General features: G+C 42.1%; 1 protein-coding gene across 2 annotated transcripts in view; it reads right to left on the bottom strand.

The window, feature by feature from the left end:
• DIP2C (DIP2 acetate--CoA ligase C (putative)) overlaps positions 1-21545 on the bottom strand; it is a 289728-nt gene that overhangs the window by 130500 nt on the left and 137683 nt on the right. Inside the window, exons 2-3 of one of the 2 annotated variants that reach the window (XM_088525179.1) lie at positions 4318-4389; positions 1650-1817 (exon numbers count right to left, since the gene is read on the bottom strand). In XM_088525179.1, the coding sequence (XP_088381305.1) occupies positions 1650-1817; positions 4318-4389 (240 nt within the window). The remainder of the gene's footprint in view (positions 1-1649; positions 1818-4317; positions 4390-21545) is intronic. The other variant, XM_088525180.1, reaches the window with a different exon arrangement.

Below are 21545 nucleotides of genomic sequence, written 5' to 3' on the forward strand. Positions count from 1 at the left end.
AAGCTGTAGTTCTGTCTCCCTAAGTTAAAGCAGGTGGGATTTAATGGAAAAGACAAAGGGGGCTCCTTACTCCTTCTCCCATGAACACTGCCAAACGCAGCGAATCTGTTCCCAGTGTATGGATGTTGGACAGCCTGGCTGGGACACCACAAACGTCCCCTGCGCAGCATCTGGAGGTGTCAGCCCCTCTGCAGGCACCGCAGGGTCAGCCTGCACGGGCAGTGCATCCAGCACGGCCCCGGTGCCAGACGCAGGCACACGGGCTGCAGAACACATGGGACAACACTGCTCTCCGGGACTTCCCTGTCCAAGGCAGGGAGCCTAACAGTGGACTCCCACATCCCATGAAAGAGCATCAGCCACATGGCCGCACAGTTCCCCTTCTGGGACTAGGGTCATATCCATTCCTGAAAAGTAACAGCTATCCTTTTTATCCAACATGATCGCATCCCAAGAAACACAACAAAGAAAGACCCCTGGTATATATCAATGTATGCATGTGTTTATACATATGCATATGCTCAATCCTTCCAGGGCCTACATTTAGCACTTAAATGGCTTTATATCATTAATTCTGCTAATCCTGAAATTGCCATTTAAATTTAAGCATTCTTAATTTACAAAAAAAAATATATAACTGGTGTGGAAAGTTACTCGCATCACGTCAAGGGAACCTTAGTGCAGCCCCACTTTAAGAGGACAATAGACAACTCGGTCAGAATTCAAGAGGTTCTCCCTACATTTAATACCAAATATATTTCAAACTGAAATGCGATGGGTGTGAAGGGGATCCTATTTTTACAGGTATATCTTGTACTGTCAGAATTGCCAATCTTATCTTCCATCTGGCCATCTCCTCCACCACGTCTAGACCTCCTGGTGGCAGGGTGTAAACCACACGGGCACAGCGGTGACACCCTATGTGCATCCACACGGCTGGCAAGAGAAAACCTTTAATCTGGCAGGGCTATAAATTGTTGCTGCAAACCCAGGGAATAGGAGCAGACTATCTGCTTGACAGGACACAGGATATCCCTGGAAGGCAGGACAATTATTGCCTGAAGGGCTCAATGCGTAGGCACGGTTGGGATTGTGCCCCCTTTTCCACGTCACAGACAAGTGTCAGTGCAGAAAGTCCTTCCACGAGTCTGCTCCTACCAGCCCATGGCCCATTCCTAGAAGTGGATCTTCCAGACAGCTTGAACGAGAGCTGAGTTCAGGCAGGGATCTCTAGTTGAGATAGTGCTGAAGGAGGGGTGCTTAGAGTTACACAGCTTCCGCGTGATTCCGATGGGCCAAACGCTGGGACCTAAGAAGTCACTGCCAAAAGGGAACCAGAAACACGTGTCTTCTTGTGCCTTGCCAGCTTATTGTGTGACACCTCCTCCATAGCATCAATGCAAGGAACACTAGGGACACATTAAACGTTCACATCTTAAGCTAAGAAGGGTTATTCCTCCTTCCCTCCCATCGCTTCACTCTTAGGCAAGCAGAGGTTGGTAACGGCCTTCTAGATGTTGTCCTTCTCCTACATTGGCACCTGGCAGCTGCTAGGCTATTTTACTGAGGTAGACATCTACCAGAGGCGTGCAGATGAGGCACAGTTACAGACAGATAAGGACTCGAAAGGATACATTCATTGTGCTCACCAAAACGAAAATAAAAGAGAGGCCGGTTTCCTGCCGTGCTGGCTGCTCGCTCTCTAGCGGCCGCTTCCCGGATGTCACAGACACCAATGTTGGCAGTGCGGAGCATTCTTCTTGCAGCTCCTTCACTGTGTTGCAGTCTACACCGTACCGCGGCAGCTCCATTCGCTGCTGTAACAAGTTGAAAAAAACTAATTAATTCACGTTTAGTTTTTTTACATTTGTTACAGCAACGAGTGGAGCGGCTGCCCCCATGCAGTACAGCACACACGCACACGCACGCACAGACACCACGGGACACTCACGGAGCCAGTGCGGGCTGATGGTCCACGCTGCCAACATGGGCGTTAGGAGCGTTAGCAAAGGTGCAGCGAGAGGACTGGATGTGGCTACGGTGGGGAACTGCCCTTGGATTTACCTTCCGTTTGGCGCACACAGCTACAGAGTGCAAATCCAGCCCTTCCCCAAAGCCTTCACAAGGAGCCATGCCCCTTTCCATGCTCTTTTAAAAGTGTTTCTGAAACATTGATCCAACACGATCTAACACCAAAGCTTATAAACTCTTGCAGTTTCCCATCAAAGCAGATTACAGCAAGCAAATGAATAACTACTTTGGGAGTTTTGCAATTGTTCAGAGGTATTAACAGAGGCTCACAAAATGCATCTGTTTCCTTATCCTATTTCCTCTTGGAAAGGACTCGTCTCCCCCTTCCTAGTGAGCAAGGACCTTAAGCCATTCGGGTAAGTAAAGACTTAGGAGGAGAATATCAAAATGCAGTGTTTCAGATTTTGTCTAAAAGGTAACAAACAAAACAAACAAAAACTACAAAGACAGCAAAGACCCAAGCACAAATAATACCACTTTCTGATGGAAAACGCTTTAATACAATGGAAGTAATGTCTTCCACTATAACCAAATAGTTCTTTTGGCCATCAGCTGAAGCATCAAGACTGATGTATGCACAATAGGACAGCAGACAATACGTCACTATTCTTTCCCTCTCTTTCCTATCAAAATCTTCCTTCATTCATCCATGGCTCACATCCTCAGTGTAGGATTTTGTGGGAACTGGTGGAACAAAAAACATCCACTGAATATCTTCCTGACTCTGAAACAGCACTAAATCACCTATTTCTCAGTCACAACCTCTTCAAATTATTGCATGGACCTCTTACAGACTTACAGAGACCATAGACTGACTTACAGAGACCTCACTGCTTCTCCTTGTTATAATGGAAAACTTCAATATCACAACAGAGACTTGGAAGGATAAACCCCAGCAGGTTCTCTGCCTTCTCTGTTTTATCTTTATATGCACAATAAATCCCCAGCAGCTTCAGCCAACCACACGGTCTGACCAGAAGACTCTGAGCTCTCTGCAGAAAGAGCCATGTTTCCTTGTGTGAAGAAAAAAAGGATACAACTAACTGTAAATAAAGTACTGCTATCAATCACACCACTGGGTTGAGGATTACAATGAGGTACAATCCCTCTGAAGCTCAATAAAATGAAGGAAGTCTCCTGAGAACCTCCTGTGAAGACTACTAGTGTGTGAGCTGTGATAGCCTGCCACAATGACGAATACTGAGACATTAAACGGTTGCACCTATGGGACTATAGTTCTGTTGAACAGGTTTGTTTCTCAGCGGTTTGTAACCCAGCAGTTAGGAAGTGTCACCGTCACCCTCAAACCAGGCCATGTCACTTCAGAAACCTGAGGTGTCCGCAATGCTTATCCTTTCTGTGAAGCTCTCAGCAGTGGAGCAGACCAAAGGGAATCCAAAGCCCTCAAAATAACATTCTAGCTAGTATGTAGGAGTGCTTTAAACAGAAAACCATCAGCTGTGCTGTAAAGGCAGAGTTTTGTAGAAGAAAAATATCCCCAAGTCTGCAATAAAAACAGATCTCAGAGGAGAGGCAGCCTGATGTGCAGCCCCAGCAAGAGCTTGGGAGGCAAACACAGAGCGGAGGCCTCCAGCGATATGCACAGCACCTTCCACCTCAGGATTCGGTGTTTCATCAGAGCTCCTTTCTTGCCCCAATATCTATCTTTCATTACTATATGCGAGAGAATTATTTACGATACAACATTAAATTCTTTGATATTAAATTTAGCCTGAAGTTTTTTGGACATCTCTGGGCAAGTGAAGCACAAGACCAGCCCTCTCTAAAGGATCAGTAGTCACTCGTCAGGGGCACATGGGACAAGCTGAGCCCTGGGGATGTTGCTGCTCTCTCTAGTGGCATCACAAGGGAGATTTGGGCAGGAAATCTCAAGCGGAGGAAGGCTATGAGGTTATCTTCCACTCTCATGTACACCTCCCTTTAGAAAGCTCTCCTTGGCTTAAGTCGCAATGAGTTTGGGCATTACATTTTCCTCTCTATTTTTACATTACTTATAACAAATAAAGGCTCTCTGAGGTGCCTGGGCTGATTTTATTTCTGCGACATGACTGGAAACCCACAGCAACATATGTAAAAAATGTACACACACACCAAAGCGGACATATATATATATATAAATATACATAAAATGGATGGAAGAAGCTTTTTCTGCATAACAATAGCTTTGTTACTGCCACATATACTTCTTCAGAGATGCAGATTTTTATTGGGGCAACTATCAGTACGCTTGACATCTTCATATACTGCAAGCACAGATACACGTACCAGGAGGTTGTGGCAGGTAGGCCCCAATTAATTTTGATCTCTTCTTTTCATATCCCTTCTGCGTGATGTCACCTGCCAAGAAAAGAAAAGGAAAATCAATAAGACGTGAATAAAGACAGGGCTCGCTGCTTAATGGCAGCAACATCAGCTTTGCCACCACTGCACTGTTTGTCTGTCTTGACAATTATAATGAACAAATGAAAGCACAGTATGATCATTCCACCCAGAAAAAAACCCTCATTTACACCAGAACCAGTCTGACAAGTAAATACCCAGCCTTGATTTATTCTGGCACTGGAGTCCAGCAGCACAGAGTTTTAAAACCATTTTGATATGCTGTCACACAAGCTTTCACAAGCTGCAATGACCTTCATTAGGTTAATAAACAATGGATTATATAGAATGCATTGGCCTGCAGTGGCTGGCAAAACACAGTACTGATTAGCATTTTCTCTCATTAATGGGATTTTTCTAATCAAGCATGTAAGGCACAAAAGAGCTGAAACCGCTGCTATATCATTTCTGTAATATAAATGCTTTGGTTGAATTTCTAAGCAGTACTGAGAGGAAAAAACAAAACAAAACAAAAAACAAATCTATCTCCACTTGCAACTATGGCCATAAAGACTCTTTGTTTGACTTTCAAAAAATCTCATAAGAATTTTGGAGACAAATTATTGAATTCCTTACATTCAATTAATATAATCCTTCACTGTGCTTGTATTTCCTCAGATAACTATTTTTTTAATACAAGCATTAAAAAAAAATCTGAAAACGTTTTCCACATAAAAGGGATACTTGGATATGTGAGACAAAATATGTATTTTCAGTCTTGCTAGAGCTGGAGAGGCCTGATCATTGATGTTTGGATGCATACTTGACTCCGGAGCCCTTGATCTCTAGTTGGTGGTTAAAATACTCATACAAACGTAACTCCAGTACCCAAATTCTTCTTTCCAAACGTGTGTGCATGTCTGCACACCTAGATGAGACGCACTCTACTCGGTGTCCCTTCCGCAAGCAGGCTGCAACACTGGCCTCATACAGACACCAGAGCTCGACCGCCTACAAACACCACAAAAATGAACCCAGCTTTGGCAGTAACGCGCAGGCCTACAGGGCATGGCAGGTTTCCTCGTGTTTTCCAGGCCAACGCTCCACCTTGGCATAAAGAGACCATTTGCTAAGAGGATTCACACTCATTTAAATCCCAGCCGCTCTGGTAAATGGATGCTGAATTAGCACTAAATGTATAGAGAGGATGGTCTGCGGGTTGCTCTGAAATCAATAACAACATCCAGGCCCTTTCAAGTGCTAGCGGTTGCCACGGGATGGACACTTTCTTGGGGATGGTTCCAGCGAGCAGCAGAGAAGCAAAACTCTCCAAGCCTCTCTGCCTGTGTCCTGAGCCAACCTCTGGCCCCCGACTGAAAAATGTCACTTAAAATAGCACCTACGCTCCTTGCCACCAATCTCAAACCACTTTACAAAGGAAGTCAGCTAAAATATCTGTGTTTTTAAATGAGGAAAGTGAGAGAGAAGCACTTCAAATGATAACTGTCCTGTATTTGCTCAAAGAAGTGGCAGACTTGGCAAGAGGACTGAAGTTTTTCAAGTTCAAACGCACTGACTCTAGAAGCACCTTCCTTCCCTATCTCAGTGCTGCTGGTATATGTTCAAACTGGGAAGAAAAGCTCCCTCTGCATTGCAACCAGCTTCCCACAGATCATCTCACAAAGACAGTAGCTGCAGATATTAATTCATGAAAAGATTTTAATGCAAAATGTGTTTAGTTCTAAAAAGTATAAAATGATGTTTTGAGACAATATGAAAATATTTCGACTTCCAGGCATTAACAGAGAAATCCATTAAAACTACCACTAACCTCTCAAAAATCACACGCATCATTGCCCTGGCAACCAAATCTAAAAAAAATATGTGGAAGCAAAATATAAAAGCAGTGAACTATTCAGTTCTGATGCGGCAGGAAGTCAGCTGCCTCATATAGTCAGAGGACATACACAGAAGCACTTTATTTATCAGGATTCAACTTCCTATTATTTCAGGTAGATGGACTTCAAAATATAAAAAATAACTGGTTAACCATTAAAATATTGTGATATATGTTTAAAACTACTGCATTTCCAAGCTGTTGTGAATTTCTAGTGTAAAATCCTGCTATATACTAAACGCAACTAGCCAAATTTAACAGAGCTGAACCGGTGCTCCTGTCATAAATCACTATTCAGACAGTTTTCTAAACACAGTATTAAGACCTTTGGTCTACATTCTGTGTTCCTTCTCAAATGTATGGCATAATTTAAAGTTAATTTTCCCATGAGAAATAAAACACCCAGGTTAGACGGGTTCATCTAGGTTTTGCTCTTCCAAGGTCTAATACTCAGCTTGGTTCTTTGGGGCCACCGACTGGATGACATGGATGGCACTTCCTTGCGTTAAGAATACAGGGTTTAGAGGTTACAACATTTCCTTTCTCATCAGCTCTTTTTCTCCTGTGAAGCCAGAGGTCCCTCAGGACTCTGCTGCACACATGCCACATCCACCTCCACAGAGAGAAGGGCAAGGGTTGCATCCTCCGTGCCTTGTTATAGGACCCTATAGGGATTTCCTTTATCCACCCTTCAGAGCCCTGCGGCCTTGGGCTTTCCCAGCGCAGCGGCCAGGCCCGAGCTCGGGAGGTTGTGCTGTGCTGCGAGCTGGTTCCGTTGCGCTCGCCACAACCGTTGCTGCCTGCGTGACGGCCTCTGCTTTCGGCAGCGTGTGCGATGGCCGGTCCTCCTTCCTTCCCCCGCGCCGCAGAGATCCAGGGAAGCAGGGCCGGGAGCCCAAGGGCCTGCGAGGACAGCGCGCTTGGGCACCCAGCGCTACCCAGGATCCTGCACCTTTCAAGGAGGGAGAACGAATGCAAGTAGATGCCGAACCCATCACCCTGATCCCTTTCCCTGCCTCCCACCATGGAATCACATCTCACAAAAATAAATGCACATTGTAGCTCATCAGGACAAAAAAGGGCCTTTTCAGCATTTTTTTTTTTTTAATTAAGCATGAAACACTTCCACATGAGGAACCTGCATCCATCACCGCCCTTCCTTGAGGCATGCGAGCTCTAAATGCTGCAGCCCTGGCGTGGTTAGAAACCTTGGTGCCGCAGACAACAGGCTGCAGCGCTGCTTCCATGGAGGGACTGCTTGAGGTAAGGTAGCTAAATCTGTAGTTTCCTCTCCAGCCAAATATTTATTGGCTGATTTATTACCCCTAGTCAAACAAGAACACATGGCAACAATGTTGATGCACTGTTACCCTGATGCATGAGCAACCTTTATTCAAGCAAGAGAGAATAGATGTTGTATTACACAGAAAAACAAGCTGAATTTCACCAAATCTCTTCTTTTTGCTACGTAAAGACTCAAAACTCCTATATCTTCATATTATTATGTGCTGATGCTGGAAGAAGCAAAGATATTAGTTTATCATTGATAAAAGTTTGTGCTTATTACAATATATCCGATATTTGTGGTGTCCTCTAGCTCTGCACTGATGTCACCTCTGCTGAACAGGCCAAGCAGGCCATCACCCGTCACTGGTATGCGCGCACACCAGGGAAGACCAACATTTTCTAGGTTGGAAACCTAAAATGCCAACCTGCAAGGCTGGCATGTACACAGGGGACTTCTAAAGGTGCTCAAGGAGGGTGACCTTAGCAAGATTTGTCAGGAATTCTCTGTGCCCCATGGCAAAATACAGCTCAGAATGAACACGGGGCCCTCGCACCCTGAACAACTTGTCTCCGCTTTCCAGTTTTTGAAGTCAACTGATAACCTTTCCCTGCCACCATCAAAAGCAGACCCCAGCTCACAGCACGACTGAGAACACCCTCCTGGACCATGCAGATACCGTACGCACCCGCTGCAGCGAGCTCCTTGCAGTGCAATCCTGCAGATATCTAAGGAGACTTTCAGCAGTTGTGCTTCACTGTTCTGTTTCACTGTTCTCTCTCTTTAATGCTCACTCAAAAATAAGCCAATTAATAGCAAGAATAGTAAAGGAGGTTTTACTAGCGCACAAACTGTGGAAAGCAAATACGGGGAGATGTTTTATATAAAAAAAATGTTTCCAAGAATTCGAAAATGTCAAATACTATACAGAAGAAAATAATAAATAAATAAATAAAAATCCTCCAGGCAGAATTCTTAGGTGAAGATGCCACTACCTAGGGTGAAGGTGCCACTAGTTATCACAATTCTCAGTCTTTTTTGGACACAGCACAGGTGAAAGGCAAATGATAAAAACAGAAACCACAACTGCCTTGTTCAGCATGATGAAAACTCAATATTCTCTGATCTCAAAGCCTGATGGATGCTGCTGGTTTCCGCTATACATGCATGTTCTCAAATGAAATTTCAGAGATTTCTGAATTATTTTAAGGGTCTTATGAAAACCTGCCACAGGAACCAATGCAATCAATAACTGCGAGGTGCCCGGACGAAAGTGGAGGTGGCTGGTGAGCTCCTCGCCTCTCCCCATGATTTTCTGCCCTCTGAAGATTCAATTTTCTCTAAGATGTGTTCGTTGCTGATGACTCAGGCTCCGTGTCAGCATCTTGGCAAGGGGGATTTGAATGAAACAAAGCTCCTCATAACGAGCCCTGTGACTCACTTGTTTCTCCCACTCATGATGCAGACGGTTCCCGTCTGCTTGCCCCAAAATACGCAGGGACACAACAGGGATCGGCTTGGAGGGATGGTGCAAGCACGGAGATATGAAAACTACGCTCAAATTAAGAAAAAAAGGGGCTATTTCATGTAATATGCATGTGCACATTAAAATACGTAAGTCAGGAGCTACGCGTCTTTTTTTTTTACGATATTTAACCCCTTTAGCAATTTAGAAAACTAATCAGAGCTCCGAGGAGGAAACAAATGTTGAACTGCTGTTCAGAAAAATTAATGGCACTCGCATACTTTCCTTACACACGCTACCCCAAATTACAGGACCGCTCAAATGCCTTAAGGGGGATATGCTGCAGCTTAAAGGTTTCAATGTTAATTTTACCCACACAGAGCTGAATTTTTTTCTTCCCCCCCTAGGATACATTTTGTCCCTGTATCTTGCAAGCAAAGCAGAAAATGGCTGAATTTCAATGACAGATAAGGAAGGCTGTTCCATGCATACTTTATAGCTTATGTTTTTGAAAGTAGTTGCTAATTCAGGGAAAAATATCTAAACAGATTTTGCATAACCAGATAAAATAAACAATACCAGCAATGATAAAACAGCATTTTTTTTGAATTTCAAAAATATTCCTGTTTCAAATCAATACATTTCTGCCTGCTCTTTTTATATGCAAAATAAAATATCTGCCTTACAATGTCCTCAACCTTTATTTTAGGTTGAATTCTACTTTTTTCAGCAAATAGGTGAGTAATCAATCATTTGATATAGAAGACATTTTCTCTTTCCACCCTGAACCCTGGAAGCCCTTCCAAGAGTTTCCCCACTTACTTTCTGGGCTCAAAGTCTTCGGTCCCTTTTTCCAACCTGAAATACGCCTGGACTTTAAAAGTCAGAAAAAAAAAAAAAAAAAGAAGAAAAAAGAAACAAACAGAAAAAAAAAACCCAAACCCCAAACACCTAGTGGAAGCCAAGGAAAGCAATCCTTGGGATTTCTTGCCTCAAACTTGCTACTCTCCTGCCAATGCCGGGAGAGGGGGACGGAGCCGGGCATGGGGGGATCGCGGCAGGTTTGAGGCTGGAGAACTGTGTGGTCCTCGGAGCTGCTTGGAGCTCCCCAAGATTGGAATATTTGGGAGGCACTACTTTTATGGCCTGGATTATTGTAAAGTAAACAGAGCCGGGCTTCACAGTGAAGGTTTCCATTCGCAGAGTCCGGGTTTATTTCATTATTTAAAGCTTTAACGAACACTTTATATAATGAAAGCAATCCTTGCCATTTTTGGAATTTTATGGCTGTTAGCACACTTCATAATGTTGTTTTCCTTCCTTTATTGCTTTATAAGGCTTATAGGGCACCCTTGAAGTGTACATCCTTTTTGCAGCTGCTAGAAGCTCATCTTTCATCTCTCCACTAGCTTTCCCGCTGCTGATGAGGCCTTTGCCAGGTCTAGTTATTCTCCCCGTCTCTAACGCAAAACGCACAGAGTCAGATCTGGCTGGAGATAACAATAAAATACAGTTCTGAAAAACATGCCTAAGGAAACATTCCTGATAAATGTTATCTAATAGACAGGCTTTATATTTCAAGTCATAAGTGTTCCCTAAAGCAAGATAATTACAGCAGTAATTCCACTTATCGTTATTTGGAATTTACAGTTCAGAGCAAATCTGAGCTGTGCTCGGTGCTCTACAAATTTGTCTCCTGACTCTTCCCAGCCCTGAAAATGTCTCCAAAACAAAAGCGGGAGGAGGAAGAGTCTTGAAGAGGCACGCACGATAGCTGCATGAAACACAACAGCAACTGCATTATCCAAACCACTTTGTAAGCCTATTTACTCCTCTGCTTATAAAAGCATACCCGGGCTATCCAAATGGAAAAACTTGCCATATCTAAGTAAAACGTTAAAATTTATTACTGTGGAGTTCTCTTATTTTGCTGCGTCTCTAGGAAGCTGCCTATGAAACTAACCCTCCTGCAAGTGACCTTATATTTTTAAATATTTGTTTATTTTTCCGTACTTTGACCATTACTAAGTTTGGCCAAACAAGTCCAAGAGGGCTGATCTTCTTGGAAGAGACTGCAGATCTTTTAACAGGCAAAAGATTTCTAAACCTGACAACCACAATTTTGCTTCCAGGATTTTGATGCAACAAAGCATAGCTGCAGAGTTCTTCCCAAATTTCAATTCAGAATAAAAATCTGGAGCTCCTATTTTTCATATGGGAAAAAAAAATTAAAGGAGGGGCTTTATTCATGTTTTTCAACTTTCTCCTCCTTGATTTTGGTTCACTATAAAACTTTTGTGCTGGGGACTGGTTGTGCTAGCGAGGAACAGAAATGCTTCAGCACTTCTCCAGATCACTTTATCCTAATGCGGGATCAGGACATCACATTGATGGAAAAATACAAGCACATGCACACACATATATATAATATGCATACAACAGCAGTACTGTAGTATTATAAGAACACCAAAATGTCCAACTCTCTTCCTGTACAATCTCTAAATTAAAAAAAAAAATCCTTCTGGGCATACAAATACCTTCCTGCCAATGAAATTTCCACATACTTTGACAGCTGGATAGAAATGCAGAAATGCAGAGATCTCTCAACTTCCACTGGGGGAACTGAAGTACCACAACTCCCTTTCAAACAATTAGAAGACCACTAATGGTTGTGGAGGAACGTGGAAGAGTTGTAAGCAGTGGTGAACAGGGACCTGAATTAGCATAATGACTGTGCTGAGTGACCATAACGTCATTAAAAATGCATCACTTGGGATATCATGAAGCCCAATATTCTGATCTACCATTTTAGAACATTGTTTTTTGTTACATGACATATAGGATTTTGAAGAATAAAAAAAAGTCATCATTTATGAAGGGTCCATGATCCTATTCATGACAGTATTCATGTTTTTCTTCTGTTGATATGGTAGTGCTGGCTTTCCTTAAGTCCTCTAAATAAGCGACTTGCTGCTACTTTCTTTTACTGAAGCCTCAGTCACAGACTCCATTGCCAATGTTTAGTAATGATAAACATTTATTGCTTACCTCATGTGCCTAGCACTTGTCTAGAAAAGTCAACTGCCTTATCAAAGAAATTGTCAGTCTCGTACAATCCACCTCATTAAAAATATGGATTAAATTGTGTTCCATCCAGTTGTTCATTACCTCCCTAATTGTCACTGAATTTCCTTCAAAGCGCACCGAGAGCCTCCCATTCTTTGAGGATGAGGCAGAGGGCTCAGGCCACATCTACCCACCATTCCCAGACACCGCTGCTGCTCACTATTCTTCAATGGCACAAGGGCACTTGGTATTTGAGGGAGAATTGCAAACCCTTGCTCTGGACTTCCACTCCCCATCAGCACTTCTGCTTTTAGCACACGAGCACTGACGTTAGCCAGCTGCCCAATGCAGTAAATTAATCTGAGATTTCCTTCCCCCATGGACACGCTTCATTTTCATACTTAGTAGTGTAAATATCTTTCTTTTGCATTGTGTTTAGCATCTTCACCTCTACTCAGTTGGCTTCTGGCATACCTAGGTTATTTCAACCTTATTTCAATCTTTATATGAGCATTGTTTTTTTTTTTTTTTGCCTTGACCTTATAAAAATGTAAATGGGTAAAATTCATCTACTATTTCGTTCTTTAGAGTATCAGAAGAACTTAAAATTCCACTTGAGGTTCAGACATTTTTCACTTCCGTGCTGTGTTTTCTTCTCTCTAAAATGAGAGTTAATTAAGCTGGGCCTATCACTTCTCCATTTTTGTGTGCTTCATGCATATTGCTAGAATCCTTCTGGGTTTGTAATTTGTTCAGATAGGTCTCCAAAATTTGCCTAAATATTCTTCCCATTTACGGAAATCTCAGGCTACTTTCAAATGCTGGATCTGAATTTCTCTAAATATGATCCTTTGAAATTGCAAACTAAAAACCTAATTAATTTGTCTGGGTGTTATATTTAAATAATCTGATAATGCAAAATTATTTTTTTATAAACATAAGGTTTTCATGACTTGCCAGTTTAAAGATAACATTATGTGCTGTTGGTTCAATAGGTGATGATGAAATCTGTAGGTGATGATATCCAGAAATATCTTGTGATACCAGAGTTAGCAAACATTGTTCTCCAAACTGTTTCTAGGATGTTAAAGGCATCCAGAGCGGCACAGTTCTTGGAAGTGCCTATCTTCCTACGAATCTGAGATAGTTAATTATTCACTGCAATTAATTTGCAATTCAGAGTAAAAAGAGATTTTGACCCACATGTGGCCTACCAAACGAAGGGAGATGTATGCAGAAAAAACTGCAATAGCAAAGATCTATTTAAAATTATAAATATCATAATTTGCACTTGTGGGGGTGCAGAGTAACTGGAATTTGTCTCTGGTCTTGAGAAATCAAAAAATCTAATGTGCATTTTACAGCCTGCGAATGTGATTGATTTGGGCTGATATTTTAAAATACATTTTGTTGACAGCTTATTTGATCCAAGAGCCAGATACGACATAATGAACAGCTATTTAAAGGCACCTGCAATACTTGTCCTGCAATATAGGTTAATAAGGTATGCAGATTACTTCCTATTTTTGTGAAAAACTGCCTTTGAAAACCATTGCTAGTGTAATTTCTGCATGAAATGTGCCCAAATACTGAAATTCCACTTCTGAAGGAAGCATCTTAGACTGGCCCCATGCCATTTCCCTAGGAAGACCCCTAAGGGGGACGAGTCAAGTGCACGGCACCTGGGTGCTCAACATGGTTCCAGCTGCAGGAGCAGAAAGGCCTAGGAGCAGCTCACTCGTCTCCCGTTACGTGGGCAACTTGGAGCACTGAAAATACTGCAAATGCACGGGCTGTGCCTCAGGGATGCTGCTACTGAAAGGCTGGCTCAGACCCTCCCAGGACAAACTGATTTCACCAGATTTCAAAAATCAATAAAACATTTGAAAACCCAAAGCAAAATCATCTTCTGCATCTTTGTTCCACTCCTTCATGCAAATTCAGTTCTTCTTGAAAAGAAGGCAGAACTGAAAATCGCTGCAATTCAAACAAAAGCAAGACAACTTTTACTGCGCCGGGATCACATTCAGCTGTTCTAGAAGGCAAATCTAGCAGAGGGAAGAGTTTTTTTGAGGCAGACATTAGGCTATTAATTCCTATCACACAGCAAATGGCATTTCATGAGTTTATCAAATTCACTGCTTCATTTTGGCTTTGGCAAAAAATCGCAGAAAGGGCTGGTGGTGTCATGAGCACAAACTCTGAGCAAGCCCCTGAATATGTGTTTGTAAGAGTGCACCAAAACAAATACTGCTCTGCTCTGTTGTCCTGAGCTGACAGGTTGCTATTTATTATCACAAATGTGATAATAAACCCCCTAATTGAGGGGCTTTCAGGATTTCCAATTGTGGTTTACTTAATTTTGTGTCTCAGTAAGCCCGAGCACGAAAGGAACACCTCAAAAATGGGGCTGGTCCGCTTATTTTCACAGCAGCATTACAGCCAGACTTCAGAAAGTGCCCGTAAAGGCTACTTAATATTCAGAGCAGCTACAAAGGACTTCAGTTAATATTCTGTTATTAAGTCCTAGATGAGAAGCAAGAATAGCAAAGCCTGGTAATACATCCATTTTTAAGAAATAAAGACCACAAGAATTAACATATGGTCTTGTAGATATACCCAGGGCACTGACTTTGCAGCCTAGCTCAGACAGCACATCCATATGGGTTGCTCTGGACAGAAATACCCATATGACCAATGTGCACTTAGCTGGTGTCACAGAATCACAGCATCACAGAATGGTTGAGGTTTGAAGGCACCTCTAGGGATTATCTAGTCCAACCTGCTGCTCAAGCAAGAACACCTAGAGCACATGGCACAGAGTCACCTCCCAGATGTGTACCCAGATGTCACCTCCCAGATGTGTACACATGTGCCTTCAAACAAGCGTTTGCAGCCACATCCTGGTCTCAGTGCCCAGTTGTCAACCTTGGCAGATGTGGATATGAAGCATCTCCAGTGCCCTGTTTTGGCAGCAGATCCGTGTGCCAAGCACAGCTCCCCCGACTCTACGTCCATACGAGCAGAAGGATCCACCCACCCAGACTAGCTGGTGGCCTGGGGAATATAAGGAACAACTCCAGAATCCTGCAATAATCGACACAAGTCAGTCTGATACCTGCTTATGAATATTCCCTACACAGACCTGATATCACATTTTACAGATTCCCCTCCTCTTTTTTTTTTCTCTCTTTTTTTTTTCCAGCAGGCTGTAATTATAATCTTTCTCTGTTGCTCTGTGTCTGAATTACATTTTCAGTGATTTTCATTCTTTTCTTCTTTGCAAATAACCAGCAAGTCAGCACTGCTTCAAGTCTGGGGTGGTTTCATATTTGTGGCCTTGCACTATTTGAGCGCTGGACGTGATTATTCTGAAAATGATTATTCTACAGCAGCGACATTGCAAAGGTCTTTAATCACCACATTGCTATTTAGTGCTCACAGGGCTCATCATCTGTTTTAATTCATCCTTATTAATACTCTGCAATCTCGGAAACTGCTCACATTTCCATGAGCATTGATCAGCGCTATCCACCTACAGCCTCCACGGAGGTCTCACATCTGACCCCCAAACTGCTCCTTTTACTGCTCATAGTCTCAAGCGCTTCCCTGTCTGGCTCTCATAGGAACATCTCCCAGTTTTGATCTGATGTCACCATGACTGTATATTTTACTAGCAGGATGAATAAATAAATGATTTCTCATCATGAGAGCACTGCAAAGTCTGCCTCCACTCTGAACTCAGTTTTTAACTACATCTTCACTTAACTCCATCTTCGTCTCTGTTCAAATATGGATGGAACGACCAAAATCAGGTACTTTTACTCAATAAGAAAAAGGTGATTCTAATCCTACTTATATAATTAAAATAGATGAGAACCATCTGAAAACCTTTACATGTAAGATGAAAAGATACAGCATTTTGGTGTATTCCAGAATACAAATAACAGTTCTTACTGCTTCTCTAGTAATTCCACGCTTTGGAAATTTGAAACGGTAGATAATAATTCTGGTGACCATTTGCAGGACTGGAAAAGAATGTAAGAAATGCAGGAGCTGTCACGTCGGATCTCATTCCCTGTCTTTCACTTCCTTCAGCCCTGAAGGTGGTCGACAGTCAGAGGACGACGTAAGGTAAGAAGCTTGAAGTGGAAAATGGAAATGCTCTCTCCTCCCCTTCCTCGTAATGTCATTTGATTCGAAGCTATCAAGAGACTCACCTAAGCCCTGGAGCATGACATTCCCAAAACTTTGCAGGATTAAGTGCTGCAGCCCCGTGTATCTTCTGTTACCCACATAAAACTGGAATCCTGTTTTGGATTGTGCTGAAGTCTTGGCCTCTGCACCCTCCTACAAGGAATTCCACACTCCAATTGCACTCTCTGCCAAATTACCAACTTTTAAATTAATTAAATACCCCCTTGCCCTGTGCCATGGTAAATTCATGACATACACGCTCTGAAAGGTTCTTTTCTGACACACTTTTGTCAATTCCTCCTTGCTGGGCTCCTTACGAAGCAAATAATTCCAGACTTCCACACACTTTAGAGGCATTTTCCATGTTATTCATCATTCCTGCCCCTTTATCAGAGTGCCAGGCTGCTTCTCAAGGGCTTTTGGGGAGGGACGGTTGGTGTTGCACATGGAAGTGCCCCACGTGGCCCGGAAACTGCATCCATAGCAGAAAAGCCAAAATACGAACCCGTATCACAGAGTTAGGCTTTACAGCAGATATTGAATTCCAAGATGTAGAGATCAGCAAATCGCTTAGCTGAGAGAACTTGGTGGATCTGGTTTTGTAGCGAGGCTAAGGCTAAAGTGATCCAGAGGTTTAAAAGAAAGTAAGAAAATAAACGTATTATTCATCCTGACACACAGGCCGCACAAGGGACATAACATCTGAGTGCTTCATACAGCACAGTAAGTACAAAACTTCTTTTAAATCTATAATATTTTCTCTATTACCAAATACTGCACTACTTATAGCTTTATTAAAAGCTTTCCTCGTGCTGCTTGTGATTTCAATACCTGCATGTCATAATTACGATTATTTATTCCTTTTTTGTTTTTAATTTCTTCATACTACTCCACTGTTTTTCTTGGCTCCATAATTCTGATTTTGCAGACCCCTGATGTGAAAACGCTTTCTTTCTCCCTAGCATGCCCCTACTTCTTGGTACTTAATGCTACCAAGCGTTCTGCCACTCCAAAACACTTTCTGGGTTGAAGCAGGGTGGTTTGAACATCCATTTCAACCCAAGCCTACTTGTTTAACAGCGTAATTTGAGAAGAAAAAGAAACAAAAAGAAGAATGGGAGAGAGAAGAGGTTGTGCAAACAAAGACACATTTCTGCTGCTTTAATGTCAGGAAGATTACTTCAGCTAATGAAAGAAAGAATTTCCTTTTCCCTCCTTTCTTGTAAAGACTCTGTTCCAAACCTTTCAACAACAAAATAACATTGCATGCATCACACTCTTATTCACCCTCTTCCTATAAGACCTCTCCAGAAAGTGGTTCATGTCTGAATATTTCTAAACATATTAGTATTCTGTGATTTTTAAGTCTGAAAAGCACATACAGTTTCATTTGTTACATTCTCCTCAAATGCAATGCATGCCCCCCCATAATACAGAAGGTGGAACCAGGCAGAGCTCTATATGTGTCTAAAATGAACCATATCTCCTTCCAAGTGGCTATGAATTCTATGAATTTATTCCTTATTTAAGAAGCTTGATAGGAGAAACACCAAGCAATTTCACTTAAAACAGAAAAGCAGTGAAGTCAAGCCTTTGTGCCCAACGACAAGCAGAATGTCAGATGGTTTCTTTAGACGTTACTCCCATACATGAGCTGTGAAAAACTCAAAAACACAAATGGTCTGTGAATCCTTTGTAATTCCTACAATGCCTGTAATATTTCATTTTTCAACTTGCCTTTGTACTGTTATTTAAGTATTTGTCTTCTGTAAAGGTTTCTTGGACTTCCGTTGCACAAAGCTATGCTACTACATAAAGCCACTAACTCCTTGGACTTGTAAAACACTGAAAGGGTTCCAAACAACAGAATATACTAAAGCTGCAAGTGGAGTCTGGTTTATTTCTATATGGCAGATGCACTCAGGTAAGACTAGCCAATGACCTGAAAAATTCCTGTAAATTCAGGAGCATATTTCTTCTGTTGCAGATGTTGTTTCTCACAGTATTGGTATCTGAAGCAGCACATTGCACTATTACAATAGGATAGTGCAACACTAAAAAACAAAAAAACAAACAAACAACAAAAAACAAACAACAACAACAACAAAAAAAAACAACAAAAAAAGCTTTTTTACTGCCAGGTGCATTCCAGACTAGAAGGAGCACTTCCAACAATAAGGCCACAACACAACCATATGCAATTATCTGTGGCTTGACAGGTATCTTTAATGGGTCCCTACAAATGAGAATATACTAAAGGAAGGAGCATGAACAACAGGGATACAAGTACAAATTTAAAAAAATTACTGACTGTAATGTTTTTATTAGGCTAAGTTTCTGCTTGCCAGATTTCTGGAAAGCTATCAGCTCCTAGGAGCAAACATCCAAATGTCTTTCTATACTAAGTTCAGTGTTGAGAAGCTGACTTGTTCTGACCAAGGAATCATCATGTTTTGGTGTTAATCTGTTCTGTAATTTTGGTTGCACAGGATAGTGCCATATAAGGTCACGCAGGACCTGGAAGAGCACATTTTTTCTAATGCTGCCTGCAGCTTCTAAGTGCCCCTGTAATATTAATCATGCATAACAACGAATATCACATTTGTACCTCCACTATGAAAAAACATTTGCACCGAGTTTTCTAAATCTGGCTGCGTCTACATTTTCACTCTTTAACCTCCGCAAACTGCATGCCAAACAGGCCCTTTAAAATCACCAGTTTTTGCAAACTCAGGCACTGTATAATGGCTTATTTCACAAGTCACACATTGCATACATATGTATGAAGAGATTACAGAAAAAACAACTCAGCTTATTTGCCTTTTGGTCACCTAATCAAAAAGGTGACTGAATTCATTTTTCCCATATTGCTGAAGTCACTGGGGAGAAATCATGTGGTTTTTTTTCCAAGTGACAGAGGAATGACCTTTTCCACGGCCTCAACACGTCGTTAAGGACAAGCCCACACTTCCTGGAGGTGCCCAAAGGCCACGCTTGGGTCCTGCTCAGGGCCGGAGGGAATCCTGCCTGCAGCGCTGCGAGTGCTCCCTCCTTCGGCTCTCAAAGCCCGGAACGAGGGTTACTTCATTTCTTTCTACTATAGGGCCTAGGAGATTGGAAAGACACAAGCCAGGGGAGGAGGTGAGATAGTGCAGGCTCCTGCTAGGCATGATTGCTATGCTGGAGCTACAGCAATTTATCCTTCATTTCCTAAGGGGCATTTCTGCTCTCAGGCAGCCAAAGAATTTAACACTGCATGGAAGGACCACAGACTGGGACACCTGCCTTAGTTAAAATACATTCAAAAATAAGCAGGTATCCCTGAATTCCAACTGAGCTATTTTATTGACCATGGGTCTGCTATAGGTCTGTCCCAAACCACACCACAGCCCTCTCCCCTATGAAACTTTCTCTCTGACACTTCCCTTGTTGGTTTATGAGGTCTTTTTCCGCATAAGACCCCAGTTTTAGAGTCCTCTTTCTTCAACCTTACATCTTTGCCATATAGATCAATAACATGCCTTGCTTCCTCGGAATCCTGCTGGAACCTCGCCTGAGTCACAGCAATTTTATCACTGTAGATACAGGGCAGACTAACTTATCTATGCACTACTTGGAAGAATGAAGCTGCAATATGAACCTGAACCTAAAAGTGACTTGACTGCCATGGGTGCCTCTCTCACCTTGATCTGTCCTCCTAAAAGAGTAACCTTGAAAACGCCCCCTCTTCATGCAGTAGCTCCAGGACATGGCTAATCCATTGGCAGAGCTTCAGGGATGGAGTCACTAGGTCATGTTCACATGCAATGTGTTGGTGCTGGAATTCCAGGAAACTTGCTGACTACAGAGACTTCTGGAGTATCTTTAGGTACCCAACAAACTCAGCATTAGCACAGCTTGATGAAACTTGTGCTGCAACTTCTTGCAAAGCTATGGACTGCATTTGGTTATCTGATAATTTGTAGAGTGTTCTGTGCTAATGGGAAATCCCTATTACAGTTGCCAGACATTGAGGTATCTCAAAATAGCAAGCCACGGTCAATTTAAAAATAGAGCTGAACTATTTAATGTTTTAAGGCAGATAACAAGGAGTGGGGAGAACCAGACATAACCTTGGGACCCAAATGGCATTTAAGAAACTCAGCGCTCCTCATTTTAACCACAAGCTGTCCTAAATTGCCTCCAGGCAGAGATAACCTTCAGTCTGTTCTCACTCTATGCAGGCACTTGCCAAGGGGCCAAGTTGAGAACACTCAAGAGCAGGAGTCTGCTGCTGCTCCCTTCTTAAACTTACAGCAAAGTACACATGTGTTTAGAGACGAAGCAAGGCACAGGATGAAGTTCTTGCCCTGTCAGAGAAAAATGAGCTGCAGGTGTCGAGAGTTCAGGAGGTTTGCAGAAGTCCACGCAGACAGATTTTAGTTCATGAAAAGTCAAGAGATTACAAAGCTTTAATAACAAGGCTACACAGGACAACACAGCAGATGGGAGTGTGAGCTCGCATTCGTACAAAGCTAATTTAGTATTATTTCAGCATAGTTTTGTACAAGCTACAATCCCAGCTTCTGAAAACCCAGCTTTCCATGTGCTGTTCTGTAGCTACTTGCAACTATAATTTTCTCCCACAACAATAAGTGCTAATGTGCTTGAGAAATGTGACTTAATTAATTTTTGTTGTGAATGAGTTTTGTTATATAAATCTCTCTATACAATTTATATGCTATTTTTCTAACCAACTATAATTTATTATTACATTCTTGTTCCTGTTCCAAAGCAAATACTGAGATTTATACTTCAGATTTTACCATGACACGACACAAGGGAACTGCTCTAACTTACCCTCCTGCTTTTGCTAACAATAAGTCTTCTGGCCAGGTTTCATACAGCATTCAAGACTGTGTATGAAAAGAATCCTACTAAAGGCGAAATAATCTAACTGAATCAACGGATAGTAAAATGACATTTCTGCATGCTTCAAAAACCCACGTAAGTAACTTTTGGTCATAGGTACAGACAGCTTTGCCATGTTACTCATCATGATTTTATGTCATAACAAAGAAAACAAGGAAGATGATTTATCCTCAAACTCCTACCTATTTGGCACCCAATCACAGAAAAACTGATGGCAAAAAAAAAAAAAAAAAAACTCGTTTTAAATAAGTGTTCCTTCATGTTCCTTCAGACACTCTTCTTCTGAATCACAGGACAATTCAGAAATACACATTTGAAAAGATGCATATTCTTTAAAAGGGGAAACGACACTG

The sequence above is a fragment of the Tinamus guttatus genome, unplaced genomic scaffold, assembly GCF_059628265.1.
Source record: "Tinamus guttatus ecotype Peru unplaced genomic scaffold, ASM5962826v1 Tinamus_guttatus_pri_ptg000225l, whole genome shotgun sequence".
NCBI lineage: Eukaryota > Metazoa > Chordata > Aves > Tinamiformes > Tinamidae > Tinamus > Tinamus guttatus.